Raw genomic sequence first — 16,156 nt, forward strand, 5'->3', positions numbered from 1 at the left:
ACTTGGGAAATTCCTGGAGATTTGGGGCGGAGGGTGGGGAGGGCAGGGTTTGTAGAGGGGAAGGATCTCAACTGGGTATAATGTTATAAAGTCCATCCTCCAAAGCTGCCATTTTCTCCAGGGGAACTGATCTCTGTAGTCTGAAGATCAGTTGTGAGTCCAGGAGATGTCCAACTCTCATCTGTAGGTTGGCTATTCTACTTATGATCCTTAGCCTTTTTGGGTGGACACAGGGGGCCCTACCTTTCCTTATAACCAGCAGAAAAAGTGATTGGATTCAACCCAATATGTGCGCATATTTGTTCAAACTGCTGGTAGCCTTCATATTCTTTTTGCTATGTGTAATCAAGGGCAGTCTGTGCATGATATCGTATTGTGCCTTCATAGTGGCTGGGCTCAGCAGTGGGCTACAGAGTAAAAGTGGGAGGAGAATCCCATCAGAGGCAAGCATTATTTAAAGCAGACTTGCAAAATCATTTAAGGTGGTTCTTGCACACCCATTTATTTACAAGGGATCCTCCTTTTTCCTCTTCTTGTTCAAAGAATTTAAACACAAAATTGATGTGATAAATTCTAAATATATAAGACAATTGAGATGTAGTTGGGAAGAACAGGAGGAAGGAAGTTTCTGTCTACCATAACCAGTTTTTACTCTGTTAGGCTCATTAACAGAGATCCTCACCTCAATCCAGTGGCTTCCGTGTGTATACAGAGGGCTTCCATGCAATCTGAGGTTTCTCCTATATCTTCTGTACTGCGAAATATCCATGTATTCAGTTCTTGCCTGATAATGAGCTGTTCAAAGAATTCAGTTATTGTGAATACATATATAGCATAGTTTAACACGCAGCAGAGTCCTTTCATTTCCTCACAACTGGACTTGGATAAAGTTCAGCTGGAAATTGATAAAATCACATGTGATTAACACAGCTTGTAAACAAGCACCCCAGTTTAAAAATAATTGAGAAATAAGCTCGGATTTACAGATTTGTGTAATTTGCTGTTCATTTTCGTTTCTGAGCACTTAACACTGCCATCCTAAGAAGAGTTACTCCTTTCGAAGTCCAGTGAAGTTAAGGGACTTAGAAGGTTGAAATTCTGCTCAGGATGGCACTGTAAGAAACATACCAAGTTATATTGCAGGCATTTTCTTAAAGCCATGAGATATTATACGTATGTTAAATAAAAAGCTTAATGAAATTCTGAAATTTTACAAATGTCATAATTTCACCATGTCCTTAATAAATCATAATTTTAACACAGCATTTTGTTTCCTTGTTCTGGCTATTTCATGCTAGTCACTAATTTTCAATGAGGATTAGTCACCAGACATCCTTATACTTTTACCAGTACCTGCCGCCTCCTGAGAAGAGAGGATCAGTATATTTTTCTACAGTTCTAAGATTTCCTTATGCACTTCCTACTAAATGATCCCTTGAATTGAGGTTTTAAATTACACCGTCCTGATTCTGAAATTTAGTGCAAGCATACTTTTATAAAAATTAATTTTTACTTTTAATGTATTTTTTACTTTTATTTTTATCCAAATGGGTTTTGTACTTATTACCTTTGATCCCCACATTTCCTCCAAATAGTTCCGGGTGGCATATTTTGGGGTTTCCTGTTTCATCTTCATAACATCCCTGTGAGGTAAACCACTGGCTCATCACTACTTAGTGAACATCATGATTAAGAGTGACTTGAAAATGAGACTGTTGGTTATATCATGTTAGCTTTCAGGAAAATGACAGTAGGATTAGAGCTCGACCTGTGTCTCACAGACCAGTGGACTAATCCTAACCCTATCCACTCCAGATATGTTTCAAGTGCTGTGAATGTTGAAGAATATGTTACCTGTGCACTTCTTATGTAATTATGTCATAAGCAACATGAACAGAGTATTTAGCTTGGCTGGGAACTGGTATTAAAAGGTGTAAAGGTCAGTATTAAATTGTAGGATAACATGCATTGCAAATCACTGTGGATGAACTGAATTTTTGGAAGATCTGAAAACACTACCTTCCTCCATTTGAAATTATAAGTACTTTTTGTCATTAAATTATTCTCTCCATCTTAATTCTTCTCTTTCATACAATGATTATTATAATTTGTAATATTTTTCTCTTTGTTTCATACAGGCATTACTCTCTCTTCCACACCCTCTCACATTCTCATATCTGATAGTAAATATTCTCTTTCAAATGTAACAGTGGTTTAAATTTGATGGATAATCTTGTTAGATTCTACTGAACAAACCGGATATTAGATTTTCTGGTTGAGGCTGCAAACATCCATTAGATGTATTCTAATCAAAACTGCTGTGTCTGAAATTATTAGTTTTTCTAATGCTTTACTGACACTTTCATTGATACAATCTCTCATTCATATTTTTCAGGCATTGCTTTCATTCCAGCTAGTGTCTCTTATCTGATTGGAACTAATATTTTTGGGGTCCTTGCACACAAAATGGGACGGTATGCTGAATTTAAACACATCTACTTCCTTGACACAATTATATATTTTCTAGTTTTTCAGTACTGCTTAAGTTAATTACTTAATGAAAAATATACTTTCATGATGAAAGAAATTAAGCTACTATAAGTTTAAAGTCATTTTATTACTTTAGTGAATAATTACAATACTATTTGAGGAAAGCCAATATCTAATGCCTATGTTTCTTGATGTCTGATTTTTGATGTCTAAAATACACCTTTTCCTTTGATAGGTGGCTTTGTTCTCTAATTGGGATGATAATAGTGGGAATAAGCATTTTGTGTGTGAGTAAAAATTGACACTTTTCTGATTTGGAAGTTATGTCTTTTCCCCTTCCTTAAAAATATGGATGGTTCTGCTGATTTTGCTTGTATAGTGATCAAGACAACATGGTATTTGGAGTTATGCAAGGTCACAAACTTTATTCAAAGTGGAAGGGAATTTCTTTAACTAGATTTAATTCTGGAAGTGTACTCCAAGCTATTTGATTCTTTGGATTCTCTGGATCATTAGGTTTTTCTTATGGGGTACTAACAATGCATCTCATGCCAAGTAGAACCATTCTCAGTCCATTGACTTCTACAAGGGAGTAAAAAAGTGGAAATCACTTCCAAGTAAATGTATTGGATCCAAGTAGTAAAAAAAGCGAGGAAGGCGTCCCTTTTAGACTACCAGAAAGGCTGAGCTGAAGATCATGGGACCTGCATGGACAAAAGATGTGTGGAATAAGAACCATAGTAAGGAGGGAAATTAGGTGCAACTGAGTGAAAAAGCTGGCTGGATCCAATCCATTATCAGGCTTCCAAAGCACATTTGCACTTTGCAGCGTTCTTTGAGCGTCTGTGTGTCTCATATAATTTACTTTACATAGTACATTTTTATCCTGCCCTTCCTTCAAGGAGCTCAGGGCGGTATCGTTCTCCCTACCTCCATTTTAACCTTACAACAACTCTGTGAGGTAGGTTGGGCTGGGATACAGTTGCTGGCCCAAGATCATCTGGAAAGCTTCATGGCATAGTAGGGATTTGAACCTGGGTGTCACAGATCCTAGTCCAAACCTCAAACAACTGTAGTGTTCTGGCTGTCATCCTGAATTATGCTATATATGAATGGTATTAATGCAGAATTCAGGAGGGAAAAATCAAGTGTACATCCTGACCAATGCAAGCCTTACATTAATAGAGCAACGTAAGCTTTATGTTACAATTAGCTGCTATAGAACAGGACAGCCATCATGATACTTATAATTTCAAAAGAACTTGATAGAACTACATAAGGCAAATGTAATGGACATTGCATTTGTTGCTGCTTTTTGACAACTAAGGATTTCATGGTAAGAAAGCATAGTAATAGGCTCAGTGGCAGACTTGTAAGTCAATATTAAACTCATGGAACCTGAACTCATAGCCATAGTTTAATGTAATATAGTTTAATTGCAAGCTATCATGAGCAGGTTTCTAAGGAAGCAACATAGAAATTTCCCAAATAAATAAATGAGTAACGTTGGCTCATAAAATTAGGGCCCTGTCTTGCATTTGAAGACTTTCTAGAAAGAGATAAAGCAAGATTTAGATAGAAAATATTTGTTCATTTAAAGCTCTATAATATGTGCTAGTTGGAACTATTTCTGCACCAGCTGACCCATTTTTTCAAGATGTAGGAAGTTATTTAGTGGATTAGCCAAGACAAATGTTAGCCAGCAGACTAATTAAGAATATATGAATAAGCTCTGGTTCACATTTTTGGTATTTTATTTTTTGCCAGGTACCACTTGCCAAAAACATATATGGACTTATAGCACCAAATTTTGGAGTTGGTTTTGCCATTGGTAAGGAAAGTATATCATATTTAGCTGGGGAAAGCATAATTGCAAATTGCCTCCAATAGTTATACTGATAAAGTTATTCAGTACCTGAACTGATCAGGTTATTCAGTACCTGCAAAGTTGTATAGCTAGAAAAACATAAATTCATTTATGAATTGCATCAGCCAGGTGCCATATTTTAAAATCTGAGGTTTTGCTGTGTGGAAGTTACGGTTTTGGCCAAATCAGCTTCCACTGAAGTTAATAATAAATTTTAGAACATGATCCATCATCTTCTGTGCATAAAGAAAACTGCCTATGCTGTATTCATCCAGGCTGGTGTTCTCTACTATGATTCTGCAGAAGGGGAGGGGGTGTCTTTCTCAGCTATAAACCTCTAAGGCCATGTAGTATTGAGAGCAGCGGGGAGTCAGTTAAATGAAAAATAGGTAGTGAGGTGGTGTTCATTTGCTTAAACCTCTGAGAGATTATAGAAACAGGAGATTTTTAGGAGTGGGGATATTTCCAAATTGCTTCACCTTTGTGATTCAGTGTGGGTCCCATCTTGAATTTACCATAACAATGAACTCTTATTTCACTGTCATCTGGTCATTCCATCTACATGCCTTTAAATTATATTAGAGAAAGTGGAATCAGGAAAAACAATTGATCTTTATTTTTTTCGTTCTTTCTTACCATTAGGGATGGTGGATTCTTCCATGATGCCTATTATGGGTTACCTTGTTGATCTGCGTCATGTGTCAGTATATGGGAGTGTGTATGCAATAGCAGATGTTGCATTTTGCATGGGGTATGCGTTAGGTATGGATTCATTTACTTCTTAGTCTTGAAATACATAACCATACTCATGAAATGGCTAACATGCTCAAAGGGGTTCAAAATGTAGCATAGCAGATTACTGAATAAATGTAATATGCAATGCTAGCCATGCGGTAAGTAAGATGGGAGAAGAAAGGAAGAAATACTTATTAGAATTCCACTCTGCCTGCAGAATTTGCTGACCTGTTCCAAGACTAAAATCATGCTGTTGAGGACTTCTGACTGAGGATCAAACTCTTAGCATGTGTGACATAAGTCAGGCATTATTTTTATCAGTGATTTTGATGTACGTATTATGTCTGATAATTCAGAGTTTGGGGCCAGGCCTTATTTTTTAAACTTTGTTGGTACCTTCTGCACTTTTAAAAATAATTTATATTTCCAAAAGGTCCTTCTGTTGGTGGTGCCATTGCAAAGGCAATTGGGTTCCCATGGCTTATGACCATAATAGGAATTATTGACATCCTCTTTGCTCCTTTGTGCTTGTTCCTACGTAGTCCACCTGCCAAAGAAGAAAAAATGGTAAGCCACAAGTATTTCTTCTAGATTTGGCCTACTACATCTCAGCTAAGGCACCTTCCATTTGTTTTTCTTATAGCAGGCTTCTAAAAGATTTGGTACATATCCTATTTTATCTAGTTTAGATTACTCTTCCCCGTTTCCTCCTCTCAACGGTCTCTGTTGTATAGTATCTCCTCCCCCCAATCTAATATACATAGGTAGCATGTTCAAGTTCCATGGTATTCTTACAAACATTCATTTACAATTCTTTCTTGCTTAGGCAAGAAAGCAGGTTTGGCTTGCTTTCTAGGAGAATTGTTGCACTTTTCATCTGTACCTCCTGTTCTACCACAACTGTTGAGGAATTTGTATACAAGTGTCCTAAAGTTCACCAGAATGTGGATTGGGTGTTTTGGTATTTCAGTACTTCCAAAACTTCCAGCACCCTACCTCTAGCCAGAGATCTCTGAAATCCTAGTAAGAGCACCATAGTTCAATCCTAAGCATAGTTACACCCTTCTTAGTCCACTGAAGTCAATAGATGTAAATGTTAAGGACTGCACTGTTGATAACTGTAACAAGAGAACACTTCTGTGTATAAAAAAAACCATGCAGGCTTGTATTGGCAGATGTATTATTCAGTGGAGATGCATCAGAAATAGGGGTATGCATTCCAGAATCCTTGAGCCAAAAGTATAGATGAAAATCACTGTTTTGGTTGATACTATAATTTTCTGGAATGGTTACACAGCTCAGGAATTCTTATGCATGTAGTTTTTCATGCTTGGGTGCTTACCATCAGCAGTGGAAGGTGTCTTGTTTTGCTTTGATTCTTTGAATTTCCCAGGCAGTGATAGTTCTTCCTTCCATCTGTATCCAATTGGATGAGTGTTAACCAGCACAGGGAAGGCAGCTCCCAGCTGGCACAAGTCTCATCCTACTCAGAGGGGGCTGGTCTCCGCCAGTATAAGCCAGGTGCAGGGTCCAGCAGAGCTGTGAGTCTGTCTGGTTTCTTCTCTTTCTCTCCCTCCTTTGTGGGCGCAGGGATATTTTTCCTCCTGATTTTCAGCTGTGCAAGTAGTATAGGGACCCATAAAACTGGACCCCTTGGTCAAATTTCTTGAAACTTGGATGTCTTTAGTAGACAGGGAGCACTAGCTCCAACTTTTTTGTCATTCAGGAGAAAAAACACCCCAGTGCCCTCTCTCCAAAATAAGTCCACCAAGAGGGAATATTGGAACCCAAATAATTCTGGAATCTTGGAAAAACCTGAACCCAGAACAGAGTATCATTAAATGCCAGTATTTATGCTCTTCCCAAAATCCAAATACAAAAAAAATCCATTTTTCCAGGTCTACATTCCTAATAGGAAAATCATTCCCAAGTGTGTGAACTTTTGCCAGAAAAGATTGTAGAATCAGTACATAAAGAGTATATACACAAATTGCAGCATAAATTAATCTAAGTAACACCCTTCTAAACTAGGTAAAAAAATGAAAAATACATTAAATCCACATTTGCAGGAGACTTGATTTCATATAAACTGTTGTTCAAGTACTGTATCTTTTTCATTGTAGGTAACCTAAGTGCAATATCCCAGCTCAGTTCAAAATCATGTAAAACAAGAACACTAAGTACAAATAACTTCTTATACATTTCAATCAAGTCTTTCCCAGTAGTTTATGATAAATATGTATACAAACAGTTTCTTGCATGGTCTGTTTCATTATCCATTAAAGAATTATTCATAGGAAGGGGTTTTTTTTTGCAAATTTAGACTATTGCTCTAGAAATGTTACATAAAATGTAAATGGAAAACCTAATTAGAATGGAAAATTGCAAAACAATTCAGTGGCTACATTTCTGCATTCAGTAATTTGTTACTCAGAATAATTTGGCTTCTTAAACAAGGCAAGAATATGAAGAATTAGTCCTTGCATTTAGCACAAAGTATTTTTACCATGTTTGGGGTGTGTTCTGAATACACATAGTTAAATATTTTATTTCAGTTGTCCTAATTTTATTTGGTATATGGAAGTTTTGCCACTATTTAAAGGGGCAGACCCAAAGACTTGAACAAAGAACTCAGCTCATGTAGGAGGCCATCTCTTCACCAAAATATGCCTGATGGTGCTTGATAAATGCTTCCAAAACTTGAGAAAATTACTGGAGCAGAGTCTGATGTAGGGAGCCTTAGGGAAATCCTGGTATATTTACAAGAAGCTCTTTGATCCTGGCTAAAATCTGAAAGTTTGTTGTTGCAGACAGTAACAAAATGGTACATGTACTAATGGGATACTCTGTTCTTTTACAGGCAATACTCATGGACCACAACTGTCACTTTAAAACCAAAATGTATACACAGAACAATATCCAGTCCTATCCAATAGGGGATGATGATGAAGAATCAGAAAGCGATGAGTAATATTCCAAAGCCATAAAAGTAGTCTGATGTATACAACGCAGTGTTTCCTGTGAAACATCTCATCAAAAATGTAGTTGTACTGTAGTTTTGATGGTAAAATAGTAACAAAACAAAACCAAAGGTAGATTATCCATTGCCCATGATTATGAAGCAGAATACCCACTGCCTTATAAAGGAAAATAAGCTTTTTAAAGACTTTGTACGTTGTTAAAATTGTGCATTTACTTTTAATATTATAGGCTATATTTTTGATTAAATGAATTGTGGAAATGTCTATTAATATCTGAATCAAGATCCATGCCTTTAAAATTTTTCATGCATGAACAATTTTTTTCCTCCATAATTCTATTTGACTTAGAAATGAGCAATGAGTGCCTGAAGTTAGAAGCTATAAACTGATTGTATATGAAAATATGATCCAGTATTTTGTAGTTGTCAAATTGTATTGCTTGGCAACCATATTTAAACCTGAGTCCTCTTCCTAGATTAAGAGGCGCCTTGCAATGAAAAGCAGCTGCCTGATGTTTGTGGAGGAAAAATTACATTGTATATGGTGTTTGTAAAAGATGAACATAATGTACTGGTTCATTGGTAATCGGTATTAGTGCTCCTGCTTATAGAAGGAAAACAGCATTGTACATAAATTGCTATTACCATATTTTATTCTTAATTCATTTGTGCAACTTTAATTAATGTTTTTACACTCATGCATAATGTGTCATGGAATGATGAAAGTTTTGAGCGGTTGTTAAAATGGCTGCATGCCATGCATGAACCTAAAATAATGGAAGTAGAATAAAATTAGTAGGAACATGAGCCCTGCTGGATCAAATCAGTCTAGCTTCCTGTTTCCCGTAGTGGGAAACACATCCAGATCCTTTACTTCAAAAGTATTCTTTCTCATGTAGTTTTAGAATGGATGCTGTTGACAGATGGGATGTCACCTAATCTGAGTTAAGACAATTCAGTCAAATGTATTCCAATTTCTACCTGAAGAGTGGCCAACCTTTGAATCATTTTTAACACAATACTAAGTGTCTCCTTGTGTGTGACTTTCTTTGTAAGGGCATTTATTACATTGTTACATTTCAGACGGAATGAGGAGTAAGCAATTCTGCTATTTGTACATTTTGTGTTGAGATTTTTGATATAGCTAAAGCTTATTTTTTAATTACAAAAATTTAGTGTTGTCACATTTTAACGCCTTGTGGGACTTTTGTATTTTTTCACTCCCTAATGTAAGATGAAATTCATTCCTGATCGTACATGTGAACAGCTCTTCATGCAGGGAGGAGACAGCTAAAGAGATCAAACGCAGTCACTTGCCTTTCTCTTCCAAACGGGAGTAACTCACAAATTAAATCTCTGGAGAGAAAAGGCTGCTAGATGGCTATATGGGAGGAGCATACCCCTCATCAATTTGAATAATAGCCAGCAAATGTTAACCAATTTATTGATATGGCAATCCTTTTCCCACATGTGGAGTTGAGTTCAAAGGCGATGGATTATGGCCCTAGGTAAGAACATAAAAATTCAACAAATGCCAGACTTTGTATAAATATAAAATCTGTATTTGGTGTTTGTATACATTCCATGTTGTTTGTAAAACATGATCTCCGTGCCTTCTCTCGTATGTATCAGCAGATGGTTTGTGTCTTACAGCAGATACCTTGTTTACAAATAGTTTTGTAAAGTGTGTGTGTGTGTGTGTGTGTGTATGTATATATGTGTATGTATGTATGTATATGTATATATACATATACATAAACATACATATTTTGGTCAAAGTATGAAAATGCTGTAGATCAGTTGTGACTGTTTTGTTGATAATTATGCATTCAATATATAGATGAGAACCCAAAATGTTATTTCTTGGGGGTGGGGGGAAACCAATAAAAGGTAACAATGTTTTGATGTAGTTTATGTTCTGATTAGTAGGACCCTTCATTTTCTATTTGGAAAAAGCTCATGATTCATAATTGTTTTGAACTGATACTGTGACTGCAGCAGCTGTTGGTACCACTATGCTACATTTACAGTTGTTGCCCTTACGAGGCTGGGGGTGGGTAGGGCCAACCCCACATACTTAAAGACCAGCAGAATAGTCCTCTGATTGTTGGGTGACTTTTACACTGGAAAAAATACATTTATTTGTGTTACTTTTAACCTGTTTTTCTCCAGTCTCAAAGATGCTTACAATGTCAAAAGATAAAATGTAACAAAAAGTCACGTTTTTAAATATTTGTGGAATGTTACACAATCAAAGTATTGTTCCTTGTAGCACTTACTTCTGTATGCAGTATCTCAGAACTGGGGATGCTGTTAATTTGCCCAGGATTTTATGTATCTCACAAGGATAAGATAGCACTGAGAACTTCACGCTGAAGCAAACTCAGTTGTCATTGATCTCAGGAGATATATCATTTTCCCATTCAAAGCAACACCCATGAGACATAATGACACACTGCCCTCTAGAATTATATCTGTAAGTCTGCTAATATTGGGTTCTATTGTTTGTGGCTTTCTATCCAGCTATCAGAAGGGGGAAAGTAATTATGCAGATCTTAAGTAGATGGTTTTGAGAATGCATAGTCTAGGCTTATAATGCTCAAGACCAAGAGATTCCAAACAGAATCATAGCACATTCTGTCTGTGAAGCTACGATCAGTGGCTTTTGAACAGATACATATATTAAAAGCCTATATAAGGCTGCAACATGGATACTAGGGTCAACTTTTGACAGGCACTAAATAATTGGCAAAAGGAGCCTATCTTGCTCTAGATTAAATATACTTTAAAAAAACCCACTTCTCATTAAGCAGGATTCCCATCTTTGTTGAATGAGAATGGAATGACCATGAGTGTTCCTATTATTTGGCACCAACCTGAATTAAGCAGAGGGTGCTTTGGCTGTCATTATTAGACATTTTCTATCTGCCCAGTGTTCTTTTACTATTGCAAATATTTGACTAAGAGAAGAGAATCACATTCATTAGTTTCAATAGCCAATGTTATTTTCTATAATATTAACTAATATAATCCTGAAGAAATGCTACCAAAGCCTAAGAGCGCAGGACAGGGTTCAAATCAAAATGTGACAGAAAATGTGAAATTTTTCAGTTTCTGAAATCTTGAACTGAAGGAGAGCATCTCCAATGGGAAGAAACAAGGTTAGGCTATATTCTAACTCCAATAGGAGGAGTCATTTAATCATGATGCTTCTCTAACTTTCTAATGGAAAGTATATAAATCCATGTCCAATATCATGCTCTGTCAGCTATTTATTTTCTTTCCTAAAAAAGACTACAGAGAAGTATTTTGTCTTTATGTGTGTATTTAGTAGTAGTAGTAGCATAGTTTTGTATGACAGCATTGCTTCTGCCAATAAAAAGATATATGCTTGGTCAGTCTCACATTAGAAAATATATGTATCTTCATACTAGAGTTAAACTCTATTTATATTACTGTGCAAGAGAGCCCTGATATTAACTGACATACTTGGTTGTAGACCAATAAAATTAGGGTGCTTCCTAGAACACAATCCCTAAATCTTCTGCAACACCTAATTATTCTGAAATAGACATACCAAGGACTCTCAACAAACTTATGTATGGATAGTGTTCCCTAAAGAGTTTGAAAAGCACTTTAAGAACATTTTCTAGGTACACCTTTTCTTGTGTGGAATAATAAGACCTCATCTACAGATAGGGAGTGGAAATATCCTGAAACAGAAAAATTGAGAATTTGTAAAAACGTTTATTAAAGCTTGTTCTTATGATAAAATCATATCTGACAATCATCTCAGGCAGACTTTCCATAAATATGTGCAACTGTCAAATAGTTACATACCACTACATCAAGATACCCTTGCTTTCAGTGGCTTTTTTATTTTTTAGCTATGTACAATAAAGCACAGAAGCAAAGAATATACTAGGAATGTGTTAATACAGCTTGCCTCTCAAGGTCAGTGTTATTACAATGTTTTGTATGTATTTACCTTAATGCTACCATACAATTATTTTGCCCCCATTCCCACGCAACATTTAGAATATTGCACTACATTTAATTTATATTATACAATCATAGCAGAGATTGATACCCAACCTTTCTTATCATTTCATTAACTATAGGATGTGGTTTTGGAAAACATAAAACCTACATTATTTTTGCAGTTGCTTTTTCACATCAGGAAGTGTTTAAAGACCTGGGAACAAGCTAAACACTGATGGACATTTTATCCCAGAGCATCTCTGTTGGTAAGCAACTTAGAACATAAATTCTGAGATACAGGATTTATTAACATTGTGTTGCCCACCCCCGTGTTGGAAAATATTAATAATAATTAATATAATAATTAATTATTATATTATTAAAGCAGAATTTTTAAAAGGTGTAGAATTATTTATCAATGGGTTACATTCTCCATTTAGCTATTCTGCTATGTTATGTAAAAAGTTAGAACATGATATTTCTAAATTTAAAAACATTGTTTAATTTCCCATGGTAAATGAAAACCAGATTTAACACAATAACACAAGTTGCTGCTTGCCAATCAAAGACAGACTAATTTAATTATGCTAGCATTACCCATTTCTGCATGTGCATTTCTGCTTCATTCAGTAATACAGTAAAGTACCTAAAACAGTGAATATGCACTTGGAAGATGAAGCCTAGATACAGATTGCAAACCCAAAACAATCTTTCTCACATTAGACCAGCTGGGGCTTGTTCAAATGAAGCTGGTAAAATTCTTAATTTAAGCTTGTCCAGTGAAAAACAGTGCATGCTGTATAAAAATGTTGAACGGTTCACCACAATTTTTCCTGTGCATGATGGCATTGTAACTGTTGGAAAGCAAATTTAAACAATCCTGTTTAAAATATAATCCTTTTACACATTAAAATTTTCTCTGGCAAAGTCAATGCTTAAATAAACCAAAAAAAGTAAAACTCAACTGCAATTTCTGTAAAAGGTATATAAGCATTAATATAAGGTTGGTATGTTCTACAGTATAAGGCTTCCCATCTATTACTACATCTACACAAATCTTTTGCTGGCACGTTCCCAATAAATTGCTAAGTGACATTGGTATAAATTATGTTTAGGCAAAACTAATATCCACGGGCTGTAAGGAAAAGCTATACATGAGCACATGGAAAGAGATATTTAAATTATGTTGAACAAGATGTGCATTAGGAGTCCATCCCAGTTCATGACTCTACTAGACGTAAAGAAAGAAAAGACATTTGCACATGGTTCTGACTTTTCAAAATCTGTGACTGAAAAAAGTACAGAAAGAAAGCATCTTGATATGTAATGATTTTACTAAATAACAAAATGAAGGTGTGTTGCTTCCATAGGGCATGAATGGCAAAAAAAGGACAAAAGAAAACTTTTACCACCACCCCTAAAAAAACCCCTTATTTCAAAAGCCAGATAATAAAATACAATCAAAGCAGAACATAGTTTCTCAGTTGCTGCTACAGAGATAGTAATTGAGGCAGACAGCGAAAATCCAAAGCATTTTACTTTATAATGACATAAAAAGAACAAAAACAACACCCCCACCCCAATCCCATAATAGCATGAAACGTTAGGAATACTTAAAGTAGAAAAAGTTCAAGGAAGTTAAAAATAATCTCCCAGTATAAATTTCTATGTTTGCTTAACACAATTTGGACAAATGAATAGAACAAAAAATAGTAGTGGTTCTGTAACTGGAAATAACATTCTTGACCATGCTCTTACAGAGATTAAAAACAAATTATGGAGAGAGAAGTTTCGTGTACACTATACCAGTTTTTAATTATATTTTGATGAATTTGATGTGATTTTGATTGTGCAAAGTATTTTCCCAGTTTATCATTCCCAATGTCAAATGTGCAAAATTCAGTCTACAGATTCATTAGGTGAATCGAGCGTTTCTTGGTCTTTTAATAAGGTTTCAAGTATTGGCGAAATCACTACACTGCTTTCATCTTCTTGATCCATTTCTTCCGTTAAAATATTGTCATTTTCATACTGCTCTCCTTTTCTAGATTCCACCTCTAAACTTGTGTTTTCCAAAGCTTCTATATCTTCAATGCCAGCTCTGTAGTGAATCATAAGTAGAGTTAGGGCTTGCAGTCGTTCACCAGATTTCGCCAATGCAGCAGAAAACAGCATTTTTTTCCTTGCATCTGTTGTTTCTTTCTCTTCTCTAATGAGGGAATTATTGTTTTCCAGTTCCTGGTCTATTTCATTTTGTAGTTTTTCTAACATAACTTCTAATTTTTGGAATCTTTCTTCTGTGGGCAAGCTTCTATAGAGGTCTCGGCCAATTTCTTTAACAGCAATGAAAACGCTATCATCTAGTCCTCCTTTTCTTGCTAACTTTATCCCTGTACCAGCTGCTTGCTTGGAAGGGCTATTTGGACCACCAGTTTCTGTGTCACTACCTTCATTATCAGAAGTATGTGGTGTGTGTTTTGGTGATGGTTCAACTGTATCTGATCCTGGCTCTGTAAGTCGTGTTTTAGGAACCTGACGCAGATTTAACAAACGAGTGCTTGTATTGATGATATGTCTTGTTAAACCTGTCGGTTTGTTAGCAGACTTCAATTCTGCATCAGCACGTGATGATGGCGTGGACTGAGAATCTTGACTTTCAAATTTAAAAGAACGTAAGGTTCCATCAAGCCGTCTTGAAGCTCCTAAACAATGTGGAGTATCAGTTAGACATTTTTCTTGACATTTTTTGTGGCATACATACGCACAAATTATACACTGTGATGCTGCTTTTGTCCAAACTTTCTTTTTGCAGTAGTCACACCAAGTTGGAATCTGAAACTGAGTGTCATGAAACACGTGCTTGTTTTCAATGTACATTATGTGTCCAAAATAAGGATCCTCTTTTGGAAGAACAGGAGCAGCTGCTGTTTCTGAAATATATTCTCTTTCTTTCTCCATCAGAAAACTTGAGTCCTCTGGTTCACCCTCTCTTAAATATTTAAAATGCATAGTAATATCACCATAACAAAACTTTTCATTAAAACCTTTGTGTGAGGTCAAATTACGCAATGCAGTTCTGCTCACTGTGGCTTTAGGTGCAGGAGGATTGAATCTAACTGTCCTAATGAATTCCATAGAGGATGTAGCTATACAATCTAGAGCTATTTCTTCAAGTTTCATGCTTTCATGTCCTAGACAGAGAAGCCCACCTAATTTGAAGGGGTCTCTACACCAAATGGCAACATTTAAATATTTATGGTGTTTTTCTACTTCAAATATGCAAGAAGAAGCCTTTGTCCGTGCCCATTTACCTAATCGATTGCGATAAAGAATCTCTGATGATTCCCATGAATTATGGTTCTCCTTGTTTTCCTTAGGATTCTGTAAATCATCTGACAATTCCTGTACTACTTCTGGTTTGTTTGTAACTTGTTTGGCTCCTGCAGATTCTTCTACTACATCGGTATTTTTTGCTAGCTTTTCTGAGGATTTGTCTCCATTATTTGCAGGAGGTGGTGGCCTCTCTGGTTTCTCAGAAGATAAATCACCAGTTTCTAGTGTATTTTGATTTTCAGAAAATATTGTTTTAATCTGTGGCCTTGGTGGTACAGGAGGCTTTACTGTACCTGACTGTTTACTTGTTTGCAGACTTGCATCCAGACTCTCAGAATTTTTGGGTGTCACTTGTTTGGTTCCATCCTTGAAAACTACTTTTGCAGAAGACTGGCTTCCTGAACCTTTGCGATTTAGTATTGGAGATACAGTTCCAGTAGATTTAGCAGTAGCTGATACTGATGTATGTTTGGGACTTGCTGAAGAATCTTCTCTGGATTCATGAGATCGTAGCACAATTGCTAACTCTTCATACTGTAAATCCAACTCTGTGTTCTCAGATTCTGTTGATGCACTACTTGGGTCGTCATCTGCAAATGCCGCATCTTCCAACTGTACAAAACTATCTTGAGCTAATGAATTCTGCTGACTACAGCCAACAGGCCTTTCATAGCATACTACTACTTTTTCACCAGCCTGTTTGATAAGCTTTGGCACTTGAATTGAAGATGTAATTTTAACTCCTGTTAAGAAACAAACCAAGAATCAAT

The 16,156-nt window shown here is 36.0% G+C and overlaps 2 protein-coding genes across 4 annotated transcripts in view; one reads left to right on the top strand and one right to left on the bottom strand.

The window, feature by feature from the left end:
* The window catches only part of SLC18A2 (solute carrier family 18 member A2), a 44,933-nt gene extending 35,162 nt beyond the window's left edge, over nucleotides 1-9,771 (top strand). For all 3 annotated transcript variants that reach the window (XM_054982080.1, XM_054982081.1, XM_054982082.1), the window contains exons 11-16: nucleotides 2,396-2,474; nucleotides 2,726-2,777; nucleotides 4,258-4,321; nucleotides 5,000-5,119; nucleotides 5,526-5,659; nucleotides 7,953-9,771. In XM_054982080.1, coding sequence (XP_054838055.1) covers nucleotides 2,396-2,474; nucleotides 2,726-2,777; nucleotides 4,258-4,321; nucleotides 5,000-5,119; nucleotides 5,526-5,659; nucleotides 7,953-8,063 — 560 coding nt within the window. In that variant the 3' untranslated portion in view covers nucleotides 8,064-9,771. The remainder of the gene's footprint in view (nucleotides 1-2,395; nucleotides 2,475-2,725; nucleotides 2,778-4,257; nucleotides 4,322-4,999; nucleotides 5,120-5,525; nucleotides 5,660-7,952) is intronic.
* Nucleotides 9,772-11,803: 2,032 nt separating this feature from the next.
* The window catches only part of PDZD8 (PDZ domain containing 8), a 104,264-nt gene continuing 99,911 nt past the window's right edge, over nucleotides 11,804-16,156 (bottom strand). Inside the window, exon 5 of the mRNA XM_054982822.1 lies at nucleotides 11,804-16,129. Within this exon, the coding sequence (XP_054838797.1) occupies nucleotides 13,953-16,129 (2,177 nt within the window). The 3' untranslated portion in view covers nucleotides 11,804-13,952. The remainder of the gene's footprint in view (nucleotides 16,130-16,156) is intronic.

Source organism: Eublepharis macularius, chromosome 6 (genome assembly GCF_028583425.1).
Source record: "Eublepharis macularius isolate TG4126 chromosome 6, MPM_Emac_v1.0, whole genome shotgun sequence".
Taxonomy (NCBI): domain Eukaryota; kingdom Metazoa; phylum Chordata; class Lepidosauria; order Squamata; family Eublepharidae; genus Eublepharis; species Eublepharis macularius.